A 16,747-nucleotide genomic window follows, 5' to 3' on the forward strand; every position below is an offset into this window, starting at 1 on the left:
GGTGGAGATGTTGTGTTTTGACTGACTGACATACAACACATTGTTGAACAAAATGCTTGACATCCATTTTGATTTTGGGCTTGTAAAACGACGCGGATAATCTCAAGAATGTGCGCAAGGATCCAGCATGACCTCCAACTAGAGAAGAATGAGCCTCTTCCAGTAATTTTTTTTTTAAAGGGGAAGATGAACTCAAAAGATATCGCTGTTTATGAAATAAAATGCCATCCTTCTGAGAAATGTTACCATCTATCAACTCACCATTATTCAATTTCGCATGCAAAGCTACCAGATCAACTGTTGTCTCATTTTCCTTTCGTATCAGCTCTATCAGGTTCCATGAGACTTTTGACAAACCCACATTACAAACTGCCTCACCATCATGTTTTCTAGACAGCCAGCCCATCAGCTACCGAATATAAACTCCCAGGTTTATACTCAATGGAAAACGAGTATCCCATCAATTTGGAAACAAATTTCTGCTGTTCTGGAGTGTTGATAACTTGTGACAAAATTTCCTTGATGCTCTTATTCTTATGATCTGTGCGCAAAACAAAATGAGACCCTAGAAGGTATGGTCTCTATTCTTTAACTGCTTCAATGATGGCTGTGAATTCTTTAATATAGGTGGAGGCAGCTGCCAGCCGAGGGCCAAGCTTCTTGCTGAAAAAGGAAATTGGCTTTCCTTTTTGAGTCAAAACTGCTCCAATTCCTGAGTTCGATGCATCAGTCTCCACACAAAATGGCAAGGAGAAATCAGGTAGAGCTAGCACTGTGTTGAGGTCATGGATTGCTTGAGATTTTCAAATGCAACCTGTGCCTCAATTGACCATTGCCATGCTTCTTGTGACAGCAAATTGGTGAGAGGAGTAGCTATAGATGCATACCCTTTTGCAAAACGCCTATAGTATCCTGTGAGTCCAAGGAATGCACGAAGTTGCTTCACTGTTTGAGGGCGTGGCCATTGAACCATTGCAGCCACTTTAGCAGGATCGGATTTCACTCCCAAACCCGATACCAAGTGACCCAAGTAGTCAATTTCATCAACAGCAAAAGAGCATTTGCTTAGTTTGACAAAAAATTCATGAGTACTTAAACAATTGAGAGAAATTTCTAAATGTTGTATATGTTCTTGTAAAGAATTACTGTAAATGAGAATATCATAAAAAAAAACAATGATGAATTTTCTTAAAAATGGTCTGAAGATATTATTCATGGTTGACTGGAAGGTAGATGGGGCATTTGTGAGACCGAATGGCATTACAATGTATTCATAATGACCATCATATGTTCTAAACGCTGTCTTTGGGATGTCGTCTTTATTTAATCGAATTTGGTGATAGCCAGCACACAAATCCAACTTAGAAAAGACATGCATTACAAAGTTCATCTAAGAGTTCATCTATAGTAGGGATAGGAAAATAGTCCCTTATCGTTATTGCATTTAATGCCCTGTAGTCGATGCACATACGCCATGTATTGTCATGCTTCTTCACTAACAGAACAGGGGAAGAATATGGGCTTTTACTCTCTTGAATAAATCCGGTTGACATCAATTCCTTCACTTGCTTCTCTATTTCTGCTTTTTGGAAGTGTGGGTAGCGGTAAGGCTTCACATTGACTGGTTTGGAACCTTCAATCAGGTGAATTGAATGATCAATTTCACTAGAAGGTGGCAGACTTCTTGGAACTTCGAATACTCTATGATATTTCATCAAAACTTCCCACAATTCTTTAGGAACCTTGTCTGCCAGTGTGCACAATTCAGCATTGACTGCTTGATGAGGGATGGTATCTTGCTATATCAAGAAACAAGAGGTTTGCTTTGCTGCTATTGTGTTGCAACTATGCAACATCACTTGTTCTTTATTAAAAGCAAACTCCATAGTCAAATTTTTATAGTCATGCGTGACCCTCCCCAATGACTCTAACCATGGCATGCCTAAAATGACTTGAAGATTTTTAAGGTCCAATGTCCACAACTCAGCCACAAATTCTTTCCCTTGAATGACTAATGAGACATCACAGCACTTTGTATTACATAATAAAAACTGACCATTACCTAGCACCACCTTCATACATTTTGTTTGCACTAAAGGAATTCCAAGCTCCAATGCCAATTCCTTCTGTATGAAGTTGTGTGAACTTCCAGAATCGACAAGAACTCCTACCATCTTGTTCCTGATCATTTCTTCCAGCTGCATTATCTGGTTATTACTTGGCATGGATAAGGAATTCAAGAGGCCTTCCTGTGGAAAGACATTATTTGATTCGGGACACCAAACTATTTCTTCTTCTCCTTCAACACCATCATCATCAGGTTCAGCAATCAAGAGCAACATCCTTGACTTGCACCTATGGCCCATGGTCCACTTCTCCTCACATGTATAGCACAAGCCTAGCTCACGTTTCTTTTTAAGTTCTTCTTGTAATAGCTTCTTAATTGGTAACGAAGGAGGAGTTGGTAACAAAGGTGCACTTGGATTGGCATTGTTCTGTAACATGGTTGAGGATGTTGAAGTCGGGTGTGCATTATTCTTCCATCTGTGTTTCTTGGATTGGCCATAAAAAGGTGAACAAAGCTCTTGGTGATAAGCATCATAAGCAAAAGCCAACTGCATTGCTTGTTGGAGATTGGCAGGCCAGTGAACTTGTATCACGCTACAGAGTTCCATGTTTAACCCAGACACAAAAAAACTAAAAAGCATGCTATCATCTAAACCAGGTACCTGATTCATGAGTTCCTCAAACTCTTTCACATAATCTTGTAATGAACCTGATTGTGAAAGCTTAGAGAGTACACCTCGAAGATCCATATAGGCAGTGCCCCCAAATCTCTGGCAAACAGCTTGGGCAAATTCATCCCAAGATTGCACCGTCCCACCTGCATGCACCCACTGGAACCAAGATGCTGCACCACCTTCCATTTTTAATCCTGCCAATCGAATCTTGAATTCTTCAGGAATGAGTTGCATGTTGAAGAATAGCTCTGATTTAAACAGCCAAACATGAGGATTTTGGCCATCGAACGATGGAATTTCCATCTTGATAAACTTCAATGTTGCGCGCTGATCATGCACGGCATTACCCCCAATATGGGATTATGTACGCGGTTAGCTGTGAGAACTTGCCGGAGGAACATGGTGTGCTCCTTGATGCGCAAACTCCCTCGGTGTGTTTTCTAAGGTATTGAATCGAGCTTCAAATAAATTCGTCAAGCGAAGCTCCAAAGATTCAGAGAGTTGATCGATTCTCTGATTCATGTGAAGTCACGTGCCCAGGCTGGTGCTCCACCTAAGCGGTTGGATGTTCTACGTGTTGTATCATAGTCTTATGTTACATAAGAAAAAACTTATCTCCTACACACACAAATTCAAGATGGGTCCCACTTTATTTTATCTCTCTCTTTCCTTGAAAGTGGACCCCACTTATCAAATGAGTCCGTAGGAGATAATTATTATCTCCTACTACATAAGAAAACTATTACCCTATACATATATAAGGAGAATGGATGACTTTTCTTTTTTCTCACCTAACTCCACACATTTCCTTGTCCATGTTTGCGTAAGATAACTTTATCTTAAGTTTGTGGAAAAAATTAAACCTAAAAACTTTATTGTTTTTCTAATGTTATGAATTATGTATCAATATGATACGTGATGGTATCAAGAAGAGAGAAAATGGGTTAACAAAAGGGAACAAAATAGTTTTTTATTATTCAGATGCCAACAATGAATATACATTCGGGTCTTTATAGAATTTGCTCTATGCACTTCCTTTACTTACACATAATCAATCCTTAACAAACTAACTAATCGACTAACAACATATCAACTAACTATTCCCCTGCTAACAACATGTGTACAATAACTGCATTTACTAAACCTAATTAAACACCACAGTAGTCTCTTGACCAAATTGGTTCACGTCTTTCTCTAACCTACTTGAATGCTGCCTTTCTCTATAGACACCCTTCTCGTAAAACCACTCACCCTTTCAAAAGAGACCTTGTCCTCAAGGTCCAAGTGGGGAGAAACCTTGAGATCAACTATACTCATAAAGTGGAGGCAAGTTAGTTGATGAATGACCTTGTCCTAAAAAATGAGGGTCCTCTTTGATCCTAAATAAAGCATCCTACATCATAATGATCATCAACTGTTGGCAAAAAATTTGCCCAAAAGATGAAGAAACTCACCAAGAGGTCATCATTTACGCCACTATCTAGGTTCATCAAGATGCAAAAATTCAGACTTGGTTCACACATGAAACTTTTAACATTTTGAGATAGAGGACTCGAAAAAGAAATTGTATTAATAAATTTGCATGCTCCGGTGACTGAAACAAAGTGTTGGTGGCTACACATAATGACTTTGTGTTTTGTGTGGCAGGAAAAATCCTATGCTTAAGAGAATGAAGTGTTGGAGACTACATTTAGGGTGAGATCTTGTTACACATGAAAGAGCCTTTTGGTTGCTCTGTTTTCTATGGTAGCACCATAAGATGAATCTTGAAAAATGGCATAGGCAGAGGATGAGACAACAATGGGTTCTTGATTCCAATCATCCATTCTTGAAGTACTCTACACTAATTTTTGCTCTGTTTTTGCACCAAATGATGAATCTTCTTGGAGATGAGCATCCATGGTGGCCATGCTCTGCACTAGTTTTGCTGTTGAAAGGATGGAATGTTTTTGGTCTGAGTTTGAGGATTGATGTTTGGAGCTGATTGAGATGGGTATGGGTTATCGAGGGGTCTAGGTATGCTGCTGAGATTGGCTCATGAACTCTTGCAGTCGCACATCAATAGCTAAAACAAACTCCGTTTATTTATCTAACTTCTGGGTCAGATCAGCACGCATTGAAGCTACTTCCTGTTGAAATTCTGATCGAAGCTCATCAGCCACTTCTTGAATTCTCATCTTGAGATTCAACTCGAAATGGAAGCACCAGTTTATACGTAATGGTATCAAGAATAGAGAAAATGGGTTAACAAAAGAGAACGAAATTGTTTTTCATTATTCAGATGCCAACAATGAATATACATTTGGGTCTTTATAGAATTTGCTCTACACACTTCCTTTACTTTCACGTAATTAATCCCTAGCAAACTAACCAATCGACTAGCAACATATCAACTAACTACTCCCCTGCTAACAACATGTGTACAATAGCTGCATTTACTAAACCTGTTTAAACACCACAGTATTCTCTTGACCAAACCGGTTCACGTCTTTCTCTAGCCTACTTGAATGCTACCTTTCTCTGTAGACACCCTTCTTATAACACAATACCTTATTTTCATGCTATATTATATTTAATTTATCTAATCTATACAAAGTTATTGACGGATTTGGTATTCTCCGGTCATTATGCATTCTAAGTGGCCCTGCAGAGCTAGAATAATTGCTCCTGTCTCACCCAAAGATAAATGATGCTGCAGTTACTTCGTATTGTCTTTTGGTTTTTTTTTTTTTTAAATTTATGAAAAATTATTTTAAATTGTCATAATTTCTTCGTTTCTTATATATTTTAAGCAAATCTTAAAAAGATCATTGTGTCTATTTTCGTATGAAATTTAAGTTCAAGCTCAAAGCATTTTTAACTTCTCTAATTATTGCTAGTGCTCGGCAGCTTAAGCTGGTTATCCCTATTAGTGTTGTCTTTGGTGGCATGTTATATTTTTCTTTTCTTTTTTGAACTACACATGTTATATATATATATATATATATAGGGGTTTACATTTCTGCAGCTGTTGTACGTGCAACAATCAAATACTTGCCATATATATACTTGAAAGCATTAAATGCGAAGAATCATACCATACAAAGGATAAAAGTATTAAATGCGGAAAATCATAACCATACACCTGTCGTTGTTGTACGTAAAGCGGCTGCAGAAATGATTTTACCATATATATAAATTGAAATACTAATGGAAATTAAGAAACAACAGCAACACCCATAACATCCTTTCTAATCAAGGGAATACAGTCCTTAGGTTCCTCATTTAGCACATGTAAATTCTAATCAGAGAAAGAATACCCAACACTAGCTAACTTATCAGCAACCATATTGCCTTCTCTGAATGTATGACTTATCTTTGTCACCCACTGACCTCTCAACATCTCTCCAATTCTATTGACTAGGGAAGCAAGAGGATGTTGTCTGTCACAGCCTTTTTCAATAAGGATAATAGCAACTAGAGAGTCTCATTCTATCCATAACCTCTTAATACCCAAGGCCCAGGCCATCTCAATACCACTAAGGAAACCCCACGATTTTGCTCTAGTAGAAGATCTCATTCCCAAATTCTGGAAAAAAAAACCCATGATCCAACATCTAGAAGCATTTCTGATCACTCCTCCTGTTGGACGTTTAGCAAGTGCACTAGTCGTACAAGTAATAAAATGATGAGTAAAGATCGTTCCCACGAGGATTTGTGTCAAGCACTGACTAACTATATGTACTTGAGTTGAATCAAACAAAAGTTCATAGATTGCATAGATTTCTTGTCACCAGAAACTACACTGAATTGAATTAAAACTTGATAAATAAATAAAATGTAAATTATAATGTAAACAAGTAGTCAAATGTCATTTTCCCTCAAACATGAATTTATAGATTAACCAATTTCCATTATGAATTATCTACTATGTGATGTTGATCAACCTTTTTCTTATCATCTCAAGATGTAATCCCTTACTACCCTGATAGACACATTAATCAGAAACCCCAATCCCTTGGTGATTCCTTTCTTAATACATGCATTAATTACTAAGGTCTTAAGATCACATCAGAATCCTAGCATCAATCCCTTGACTACTAGAACACTGATGATGAAGTTGTCAAAAATAGAGAAACAATGTAAACATGTCTGTTCTACACTATTCCTCAACATGAAGAATTAATCAAGACAACATCATACAATCATATAATAGATAAACAAAACATCTAATTAACCATTCATAAATTCAAACTTGAGTTCCATTGAATCAGACTACAAAGGACTCTACTCAGACATAATACAAATAATAACAAGAGAAGAAGAAGAAAGATCAAACTCCATTGTCATGATAGTTGAGTCTTCAATCTTCAAGTACAATTACATGAAAGTATACTAACTATTACAAGAACTAATCCTAAAGAATTTGGAAATTCAGAGAAAATGAGGAGTCAGATCAGATCTATGAAAGACCTGATCTGATCTCCCTTCTCCTAGTGTGATGGGAAAAGTCAGAATGAGATATGATAGATTGGATCTGATATCTGGAATCTGTCAGAATGTGAAGGCCCCTTGTCCTTTTATAATTTAAAAATTACAACTGAAAACTGACATGGGCGCTAAAACTCTCATTTCTGGACGTTTTAACGCTCAACCTTGACGGATGCCCAACTGCTTTTAACTGTCTTGGGCGCTAAAACGCTCAGTTTTGGGCGTTTTAATGTTCAGGCGCTAAAACGCTCAGTTTTGGGCGTTTTAATGTTCAGCACCAGCATCTTTTGTGCAACAGGGCGCTAAAACGCTCAGTTTTGGGCGTTTTAGCGCCCAACACTTAGAATTTTCCCATTCTTCAGAATCTTCTTCCTTCTCTCTTTTGCTTCTTGAGCTTCATTTCCCTACAAAAACAATGTAAATTTTCAACATAAGGTTCAGAACTTGTATTTGAGAGATTTCCAGGACATTAACCTCTTTTCCATCCATTTAATCACACAAATTGATATTAATTCATGCTTAAAAACCTGATGAACTAAGGGTTCATCACAATTCCCAGATTTGAACATTGCTGTCCTCAGCAATGAATTAAAACAGAGAAGGACTTGAGATTCTTTACAGATGAAATTCATGAGGATGGACTTCAATTAACAAAAGATCAACATTTTATGATACAAAATTATAACCATGCAATCTCTTATTTCCTATGATTTGCCCAACATCATTTGTGACTTTTCAACAGATCAGTAAAGATGATATACAGAGACTTTCAAACAACAACACCCCCTCACTAGGAACTTCTCAAAAATTATGAGAATTTTAACATTCTTGCACACTAGTGTTTAAGGATGTACTTATCACTCACTCTTCACTGCACTCAAACTACCATAGGCTTGCCCATTTTCTCACTATTCATAGTAACAATGATCCATAAGGTAGATCAAAAAGGTTTTGGTATGATTAGCAATGAGGCTTGGTGTGTGGCTTGACTAAAGGTAAGGATTTCTGCAAAAGGGGAAGTTCAGATCAAATGAATCAGATTCAGATAAGAGGGAATTCACAGTAATTAATCAATTTCTTCCTAATTCCCTCAACTTTCTTCCTTTTCATTCTTTGTTCTTTTCTTTGAACCTTTCTTCCTCCTTTTCTTCCTGACACTTTGTTGTGTCTTTAACAAAAAAATTTATTTTTCTTTCAGACACTTTGTGTCTTTAATACTTCCTTCTGTCTCTTCCAAACACTTTGTGTTTCACAACCTTTTCTTTCTTTTCCTTCTTTCTTTCTTATGTTTCCAACACCTTGCATTCACTTATTGCAAAAACACTTTCCTCCCCACAAAACACTCCATCCCTTATCACTTATCTGAAACTTTTAATCTGAAGGATTGGAATAAATGTGGTTCTTGGCTTGATAGACAACAGGCTAGGCTCAAGTGTTTCATGAAATTGGAACTTAAAGGTTGGCCATTTGACTTTCTGGTTCAAGAAGGAAATGCCTCTACCCTACACATCATCAACCATTTCAAGCAAAAAACAGGGCAAGTTCTAGAGCTATTCATGCAGTGAAGTGCTCTCTGAACAAAATTTTCTGTATAGGCTCAATTTCCTCACAGTTCAGAGTGCACGCTTGACTTTCTCTATATGCATCAAAACTAATCTCTCTACTCTTACACATTGAATGAGTCATGCAATCATTTCATTTAAGCTCAACATGCAAGGTATAAGATTGTATCCTTTAATTTGATCAATCATATAAAACTTTGATCAGTCAAATCCTCATGGAATTCCATATCACATCCGAAATCCAAATTCAATATTACAGCTAAAATCTAAATCACACAGAAAACTTAAAAACAAAAAGAAAAAGATTGAGATATTTCCCTGTTTTGGCTCATCAATTTGTGTGACTTCTCCATGATGTTTGCATGCCATTCATTCACACCCAATTCCCAGATTTAAACGTTGTTGTCCCCAGCAACTAATTCAAATCTGAAACAGCAATGGATCACTGAAACACATTCATTTACAAACCAATAGCATCAGTACTATCATAATGTGCATCATGCAAAAACAGTGAATATCCCAATGTACTTAACTGAATTACAAAACTAAACTAACAGCAAAATAAAACTAAGAGAAAACTACCCAGAAACATGTAAATCATATGAGTGGACCAGCGCTAAAACGTTGAAATCAGGCGTTTTAGCGCTGGTCTCCAGAGAAAAGTGCACATTGATGTGCGTAGCCTTGCGCTAAAACGGCCACGTCTGAACGTTTTAGCGCTCTGGACCAGAAGGAACAAAAATTTTAAATTGCTGAAAAATAAAAGATTCAATCTCAAATATCAATGGTGTCTGTCAATGTTGAAGAACAAATCCCCGGCAACGGCGCCAAAAACTTGTTGGACGTTTAGCAAGTGCACTAGTCGTACAAGTAATAAAATGATGAGTAAAGATCGTTCCCACGAGGATTTGTGTCAAGCACTGACTAACCATATGTACTTGAGTTGAATCAAACAAAAGTTCATAGATTGCATAGATTTCTTGTCACCAGAAACTACACTGAATTGAATTAAAACTTGATAAATAAATAAAATGTAAATTATAATGTAAACAAGTAGTCAAATGTCATTTTCCCTCAAACATGAATTTATAGGTGAACCAATTTCCATTATGAATTATCTACTATGTGATGTTGATCAACCTTTTTCTTATCATCTCAAGATGTAATCCCTTACTACCCTGATAGACACATTAATCAGAAACCCCAATCCCTTGGTGATTCCTTTCTTAATACATGCATTAATTACTAAGGTCTTAAGATCACATCAGAATCCTAGCATCAATCCCTTGACTACTAGAACACTGATGATGAAGTTGTCAAAAATAGAGAAACAATGTAAACATGTCTGTTCTACACTATTCCTCAACATGAAGAATTAATCAAGACAACATCATACAATCATATAATAGATAAACAAAACATCTAATTAACCATTCATAAATTCAAACTTGAGTTCCATTGAATCAGACTACAAAGGACTCTACTCAGACATAATACAAATAATAACAAGAGAAGAAGAAGAAAGATCAAACTCCATTGTCATGATAGTTGAGTCTTCAATCTTCAAGTACAATTACATGAAAGTATACTAACTATTACAAGAACTAATCCTAAAGAATTTGGAAATTCAGAGAAAATGAGGAGTCAGATCAGATCTATGAAAGACCTGATCTGATCTCCCTTCTCCTAGTGTGATGGGAAAAGTCAGAATGAGATATGATAGATTGGATCTGATATCTGGAATCTGTCAGAATGTGAAGGCCCCTTGTCCTTTTATAATTTAAAAATTACAACTGAAAACTGACATGGGCGCTAAAACTCTCATTTCTGGACGTTTTAACGCTCAACCTTGACGGATGCCCAACTGCTTTTAACTGTCTTGGGCGCTAAAACGCTCAGTTTTGGGCGTTTTAATGTTCAGGCGCTAAAACGCTCAGTTTTGGGCGTTTTAATGTTCAGCACCAGCATCTTTTGTGCAACAGGGCGCTAAAACGCTCAGTTTGGGGCGTTTTAGCGCCCAACACTTAGAATTTTCCCATTCTTCAGAATCTTCTTCCTTCTCTCTTTTGCTTCTTGAGCTTCATTTCCCTACAAAAACAATGTAAATTTTCAACATAAGGTTCAGAACTTGTATTTGAGAGATTTCCAGGACATTAACCTCTTTTCCATCCATTTTATCACACAAATTGATATTAATTCATGCTTAAAAACCTGATGAACTAAGGGTTCATCACAATTCCCAGATTTGAACATTGCTGTCCTCAGCAATGAATTAAAACAGAGAAGGACTTGAGATTCTTTACAGATGAAATTCATGAGGAAGGACTTCAATTAACAAAAGATCAACATTTCATGATACAAAATTATAACCATGCAATCTCTTATTTCCTATGATTTGCCCAACATCATTTGTGACTTTTCAACAGATCAGTAAAGATGATATACAGAGACTTTCAAACAACAACACCCCCTCACTAGGAACTTCTCAAAAATTATGAGAATTTTAACACTCTTGCACACTAGTGTTTAAGGATGTACTTATCACTCACTCTTCACTGCACTCAAACTACCATAGGCTTGCCCATCTTCTCACTATTCATAGTAACAATGATCCATAAGGTAGATCAAAAAGGTTTTGGTATGATTAGCAATGAGGCTTGGTGTGTGGCTTGACTAAAGGTAAGGATTTCTGCAAAAGGGGAAGTTCAGATCAAATGAATCAGATTCAGATAAGAGGAAATTCACAATAGTTAATCAATTTCTTCCTAATTCCCTCAACTTTCTTCCTTTTCATTCTTTGTTCTTTTCTTTGAACCTTTCTTCCTCCTTTTCTTCCTGACACTTTGTTGTGTCTTTAACAAAAAAATTTCTTTTTCTTTCAGACACTTTGTGTCTTTAATATTTCCTTCTGTCTCTTCCAAACACTTTGTGTTTCACAACCTTTTCTTTCTTTTCCTTCTTTCTTTCTTATGTTTCCAACACCTTGCATTCACTTATTGCAAAAACACTTTCCTCCCCACAGAACACTCCATCCCTTATCACTTATCTGAAACTTTTAATCTGAAGGATTGGAATAAATGTGGTTCTTGGCTTGATAGACAACAGGCTAGGCTCAAGTGTTTCATGAAATTGGAACTTAAAGGTTGGCCATTTGACTTTCTGGTTCAAGAAGGAAATGCCTCTACCCTACACATCATCAACCATTTCAAGCAAAAAACAGGGCAAGTTCTAGAGCTATTCATGCAGTGAAGTGCTCTCTGAACAAAATTTTCTGTATAGGCTCAATTTCCTCACAGTTCAGAGTGCATGCTTGACTTTCTCTATATGCATCAAAACTAATCTTTCTACTCTTACACATTGAATGAGTCATGCAATCATTTCATTTAAGCTCAACATGCAAGGTATAAGATTGTATCCTTTAATTTGATCCATCATATAAAACTTTGATCAGTCAAATCCTCATGGAATTCCATATCACATCTGAAAACCAAATTCAATATTACAGCTAAAATCTAAATCACACAGAAAACTTAAAAACAAAAAGAAAAAGATTGAGATATTTCCCTGTTTTGGCTCATCAATTTGTGTGACTTCTCCATGATGTTTGCATGCCAATCATTCACACCTAAATCCCAGATTTAAACGTTGTTGTCCCCAGCAACTAATTCAAATCTGAAACAGCAATGGATCACTGAAACACATTCATTTACAAACCAATAGCATCAGTACTATCATAATGTGCATCATGCAAAAACAGTGAATATCCCAATGTACTTAACTGAATTACAAAACTAAACTAACAGCAAAATAAAACTAAGAGAAAACTACCCAGAAACATGTAAATCATATGAGTGGACCAGCGCTAAAACGTTGAAATCAGGCGTTTTAGCGCTGGTCTCCAGAGAAAAGTGCACATTGATGTGCGTAGCCTTGCGCTAAAACGGCCACGTCTGAACGTTTTAGCGCTCTGGACCAGAAGGAACAAAAATTTTAAATTGCTGAAAAATAAAAGATTCAATCTCAAATATCAATGGTGTCTGTCAATGTTGAAGAACAAATCCCCGGCAACGGCGCCAAAAACTTGTTGGACGTTTAGCAAGTGCACTAGTCGTACAAGTAATAAAATGATGAGTAAAGATCGTTCCCACGAGGATTTGTGTCAAGCACTGACTAACCATATGTACTTGAGTTGAATCAAACAAAAGTTCATAGATTGCATAGATTTCTTGTCACCAGAAACTACACTGAATTGAATTAAAACTTGATAAATAAATAAAATGTAAATTATAATGTAAACAAGTAGTCAAATGTCATTTTCCCTCAAACATGAATTTATAGATGAACCAATTTCCATTATGAATTATCTACTATGTGATGTTGATCAACCTTTTTCTTATCATCTCAAGATGTAATCCCTTACTACCCTGATAGACACATTAATCAGAAACCCCAATCCCTTGGTGATTCCTTTCTTAATACATGCATTAATTACTAAGGTCTTAAGATCACATCAGAATCCTAGCATCAATCCCTTGACTACTAGAACACTGATGATGAAGTTGTCAAAAATAGAGAAACAATGTAAACATGTCTGTTCTACACTATTCCTCAACATGAAGAATTAATCAAGACAACATCATACAATCATATAATAGATAAACAAAACATCTAATTAACCATTCATAAATTCAAACTTGAGTTCCATTGAATCAGACTACAAAGGACTCTACTCAGACATAATACAAATAATAACAAGAGAAGAAGAAGAAAGATCAAACTCCATTGTCATGATAGTTGAGTCTTCAATCTTCAAGTACAATTACATGAAAGTATACTAACTATTACAAGAACTAATCCTAAAGAATTTGGAAATTCAGAGAAAATGAGGAGTTAGATCAGATCTATGAAAGACCTGATCTGATCTCCCTTCTCCTAGTGTGATGGGAAAAGTCAGAATGAGATATGATAGATTGGATCTGATATCTGGAATCTGTCAGAATGTGAAGGCCCCTTGTCCTTTTATAATTTAAAAATTACAACTGAAAACTGACATGGGCGCTAAAACTCTCATTTCTGGACGTTTTAGCGCTCAACCTTGACGGATGCCCAACTGCTTTTAACTGTCTTGGGCGCTAAAACGCTCAGTTTTGGGCGTTTTAATGTTCAGGCGCTAAAACGCTCAGTTTTGGGCGTTTTAATGTTCAGCACCAGCATCTTTTGTGCAACAGGGCGCTAAAACGCTCAGTTTTGGGCGTTTTAGCGCCCAACACTTAGAATTTTCCCATTCTTCAGAATCTTCTTCCTTCTCTCTTTTGCTTCTTGAGCTTCATTTCCCTACAAAAACAATGTAAATTTTCAACATAAGGTTCAGAACTTGTATTTGAGAGATTTCCAGGACATTAACCTCTTTTCCATCCATTTAATCACACAAATTGATATTAATTCATGCTTAAAAACCTGATGAACTAAGGGTTCATCACCTCCACAACTTGATCTCCTCCCTCCATCACAACTGGATCCATTAACATTAACCTTGCACCACCCTTCTTCCAGGAACTTCCAACAGATCAAGCTCTTCCTTGATCCTCTTTTGCAACCCAAGCCCACAGAGGGTTCTATGCGCTTCGTTCACCTAAGACACAAAGGCTTTGGCCCTCCTTATGGTTGACAGTTGGTGGGGAGAGCTATTGTCGAAATTGAATTCTGAAATTGAAATTGAACTGAAATTGAATTCTGTTGAAATAATTTATCCCATTGTTGAAATTGAATTCTGTTGCCAAGGTTGTTCTTAAGCCAAGTGGATAAAGGAACATTAAAAAAATCTGGCCACCAAGCCTCCACTCCCATCGCTCTCCATAACTCCTTGCTCCAAGGACAATCCCTTAGGCACATGCAACACATCTTCGCTATCCTCTCTGCATATGGGGCAACGGTCGCTAACCGCCAGGTGTCTTTTGACTCTCTTGCAGTTAGTGAGAAGAAAATTATTAGACGTCATACATAGAAATGTTTGAATTCGCTTGGGGCCCCTCCACGTCCAGGCTGTGCTTGAGTTACTCTCCTCTCCAACTCCTTCACCCTCTATAAAAGCTTCATAAGCCGATTTGATAGAGAATTTACCATCATTTGTGTAAATCCAAATAACAGTATCATTCCCATGATCAAGACGGGGAGGCATAATACTAGCTATCGCAGCACATGTCTCCTGGGAAACAAGAAGTTTCAACCTGTTTCAGTCCCAACCTTCATCAGCATTCATAAGTTCACTAACACTTCAATTCCTGCATTCGTCAGATAAAACTACCTCTTCCTTCAATTAGATTCTGCCAATCCTCAGTAACCGGTTGTCCTTGCAGAAATTGGTATTGAGGCCATTGTCGAATTGTATCCTAGAACCCTGAATCACCTTCGACCAAACTCTGAGAATACCGTTCCATAGATTCGAGGCTTGCCTTGCATGTTTGAGCTCAGGAATTAATTATGCTCCTACCCTGTATTTGTTGCGAAGGATCTGGACCCAAAGGCTGTCCATGTTAGTGAGGAGTCTATATCCAACTTTCATGATGAAAGCTTGGTTAACTTCCTTAGCTTTTCGCATCCCTAACCCTCCTCCATGCTTGTTTTGACACACTTTCTCCCAAGCTACGTGGTACAACTTCCTTTTCTCCGTTGAAGATCTCCATAAAAAAATCCATGGGTTTTCTGTCTATGGTCATACACGTCCTAGCTAGAAAAGAATAGGTTTGCATCGTGTAGGACGGTGTAGCAGCCAACACTGATTGAATAAGAGTTGTTCTTCTCGCTAAGGACAACGAAGTCTTCTTCCAATTACGTAGCCTTGTGTCTAATATTTGCAGAACATGATTAAAGGTTGACTTGTTAACTCTATCTGTCAACAACAGAACTCCAAGATAGCTACCGAAATCTGCAGCAATCGAGAATTCCATAGTTTGGGCTATCTCAGCAGCTCTATTGTGGTTTACATTCCTGGAGAAGTAAACTCTCGTTTTGTCCACACTAACTCGTTGACCAGAAGAATCACAAAAGCATTTCAGCACATCCTTAATTAAGATAGCTTACTCGAGGGATGCTTCAGCGAAAAAAAGCAAATCATCCGTAAAGAAGAGATGAGTGATTGGAAGGCCCTTTTTCCCTAACACCATTGGTTTCCACTTCTTTCTATTAGTAACTTCTATAATTAGGTGAGCCAGCCTTTCAATGCGTAACACAAAAAGATAGGGAGACATGGGGTCCCCTTGTCTGATGCCCTTACTCGGTTTAAACTCCTTTGTCTTCTTCCCTTCCCAAATGATACTCATAGTTGCTGAAGAGACTCCTTCTATGATCAGATCAACCAAATTCTGGTTAAGGCCAGTATCTTGGAGTGTTTGATTCAGAAAGCTCCAATCCACCCTATCGTAAGCTTTCTTCAAGTCCACTTTAATTGTCGTCCAGTCCACCTTACCCCTCATGACCTTCACGGAGTGCATAATCTCTTGGGCTATGATAATATTATCACTACTATGTCTTGATGCAACTAGACTGGTTTGGAATAACAAGAGAACTCAAGTGAGGCTTTAACCTGTTTGCAATTATCTTCGTGATAAATTTCAGAGTGACGTTGCAAAGGCTTATAAGCCTAAGCTTCTTGATTGAATCTAGTCTGTCTTCTTTCGGTATTAAGCAGATTAACGAATGGTTGAAATGACTAATGCTCTTAGGATTGTGATACACCTCCTCTATCAGCCTAAGCACCGAATGTTCTACTGCATCCCAATGAGCTTGAAAGAATAGAGTATGAAGACCATCCGGACCTGGTGCTTTTAGTCCTTTCATAGAAAAAATAACCTCCCTGACTTCCTCTCTACTAGGGCAACAATGGATATAGACCTTGTTAAATTCCTCCCAAGCTGCAGACGCTTTAAGGCGTTGTTTGTGGTATTTTGTAGCACGTTGTCTATCCCCACAATTCGG

General features: G+C 37.4%; 1 protein-coding gene across 1 annotated transcript; it reads right to left on the minus strand.

The window, feature by feature from the left end:
- Positions 1–581: 581 nt before the first annotated feature.
- LOC133290408 (uncharacterized) lies at positions 582–3,044 on the minus strand. Its single transcript, XM_061488487.1, has 4 exons — positions 2,063–3,044; positions 1,501–1,747; positions 815–1,145; positions 582–731 (listed from the first exon to the last, which is right to left on the minus strand). Exons 1-4 carry the CDS (start codon positions 3,042–3,044, stop codon positions 582–584), a joined length of 1,710 nt encoding a protein of 569 aa, XP_061344471.1.
- Positions 3,045–16,747: the final 13,703 nt, after the last annotated feature.

The sequence above is a fragment of the Gastrolobium bilobum genome, unplaced genomic scaffold (genome assembly GCF_033153095.1).
Source record: "Gastrolobium bilobum isolate Gb01-03AN ecotype WA unplaced genomic scaffold, APGP_CSIRO_Gbil_v1 utg9538, whole genome shotgun sequence".
NCBI classification, from domain to species: domain Eukaryota; kingdom Viridiplantae; phylum Streptophyta; class Magnoliopsida; order Fabales; family Fabaceae; genus Gastrolobium; species Gastrolobium bilobum.

Bases quoted from the DNA above. Each gene is read 5' to 3' on its own strand.
- LOC133290408 (XM_061488487.1), bottom strand. From the start codon at position 3,044: ATGGAAATTCCATCGTTCGATGGCCAAAATCCTCATGTTTGGCTGTTT. The intron at 1,146-1,500 runs GTTAGTGAAGAA...TCTCATTTACAG, and splicing joins CCATATTCTTCCCCTGTTCT to TAATTCTTTACAAGAACATA. The intron at 732-814 runs GTTGCATTTGAA...TTTTGTGTGGAG, and splicing joins AATGGTCAATTGAGGCACAG to ACTGATGCATCGAACTCAGG.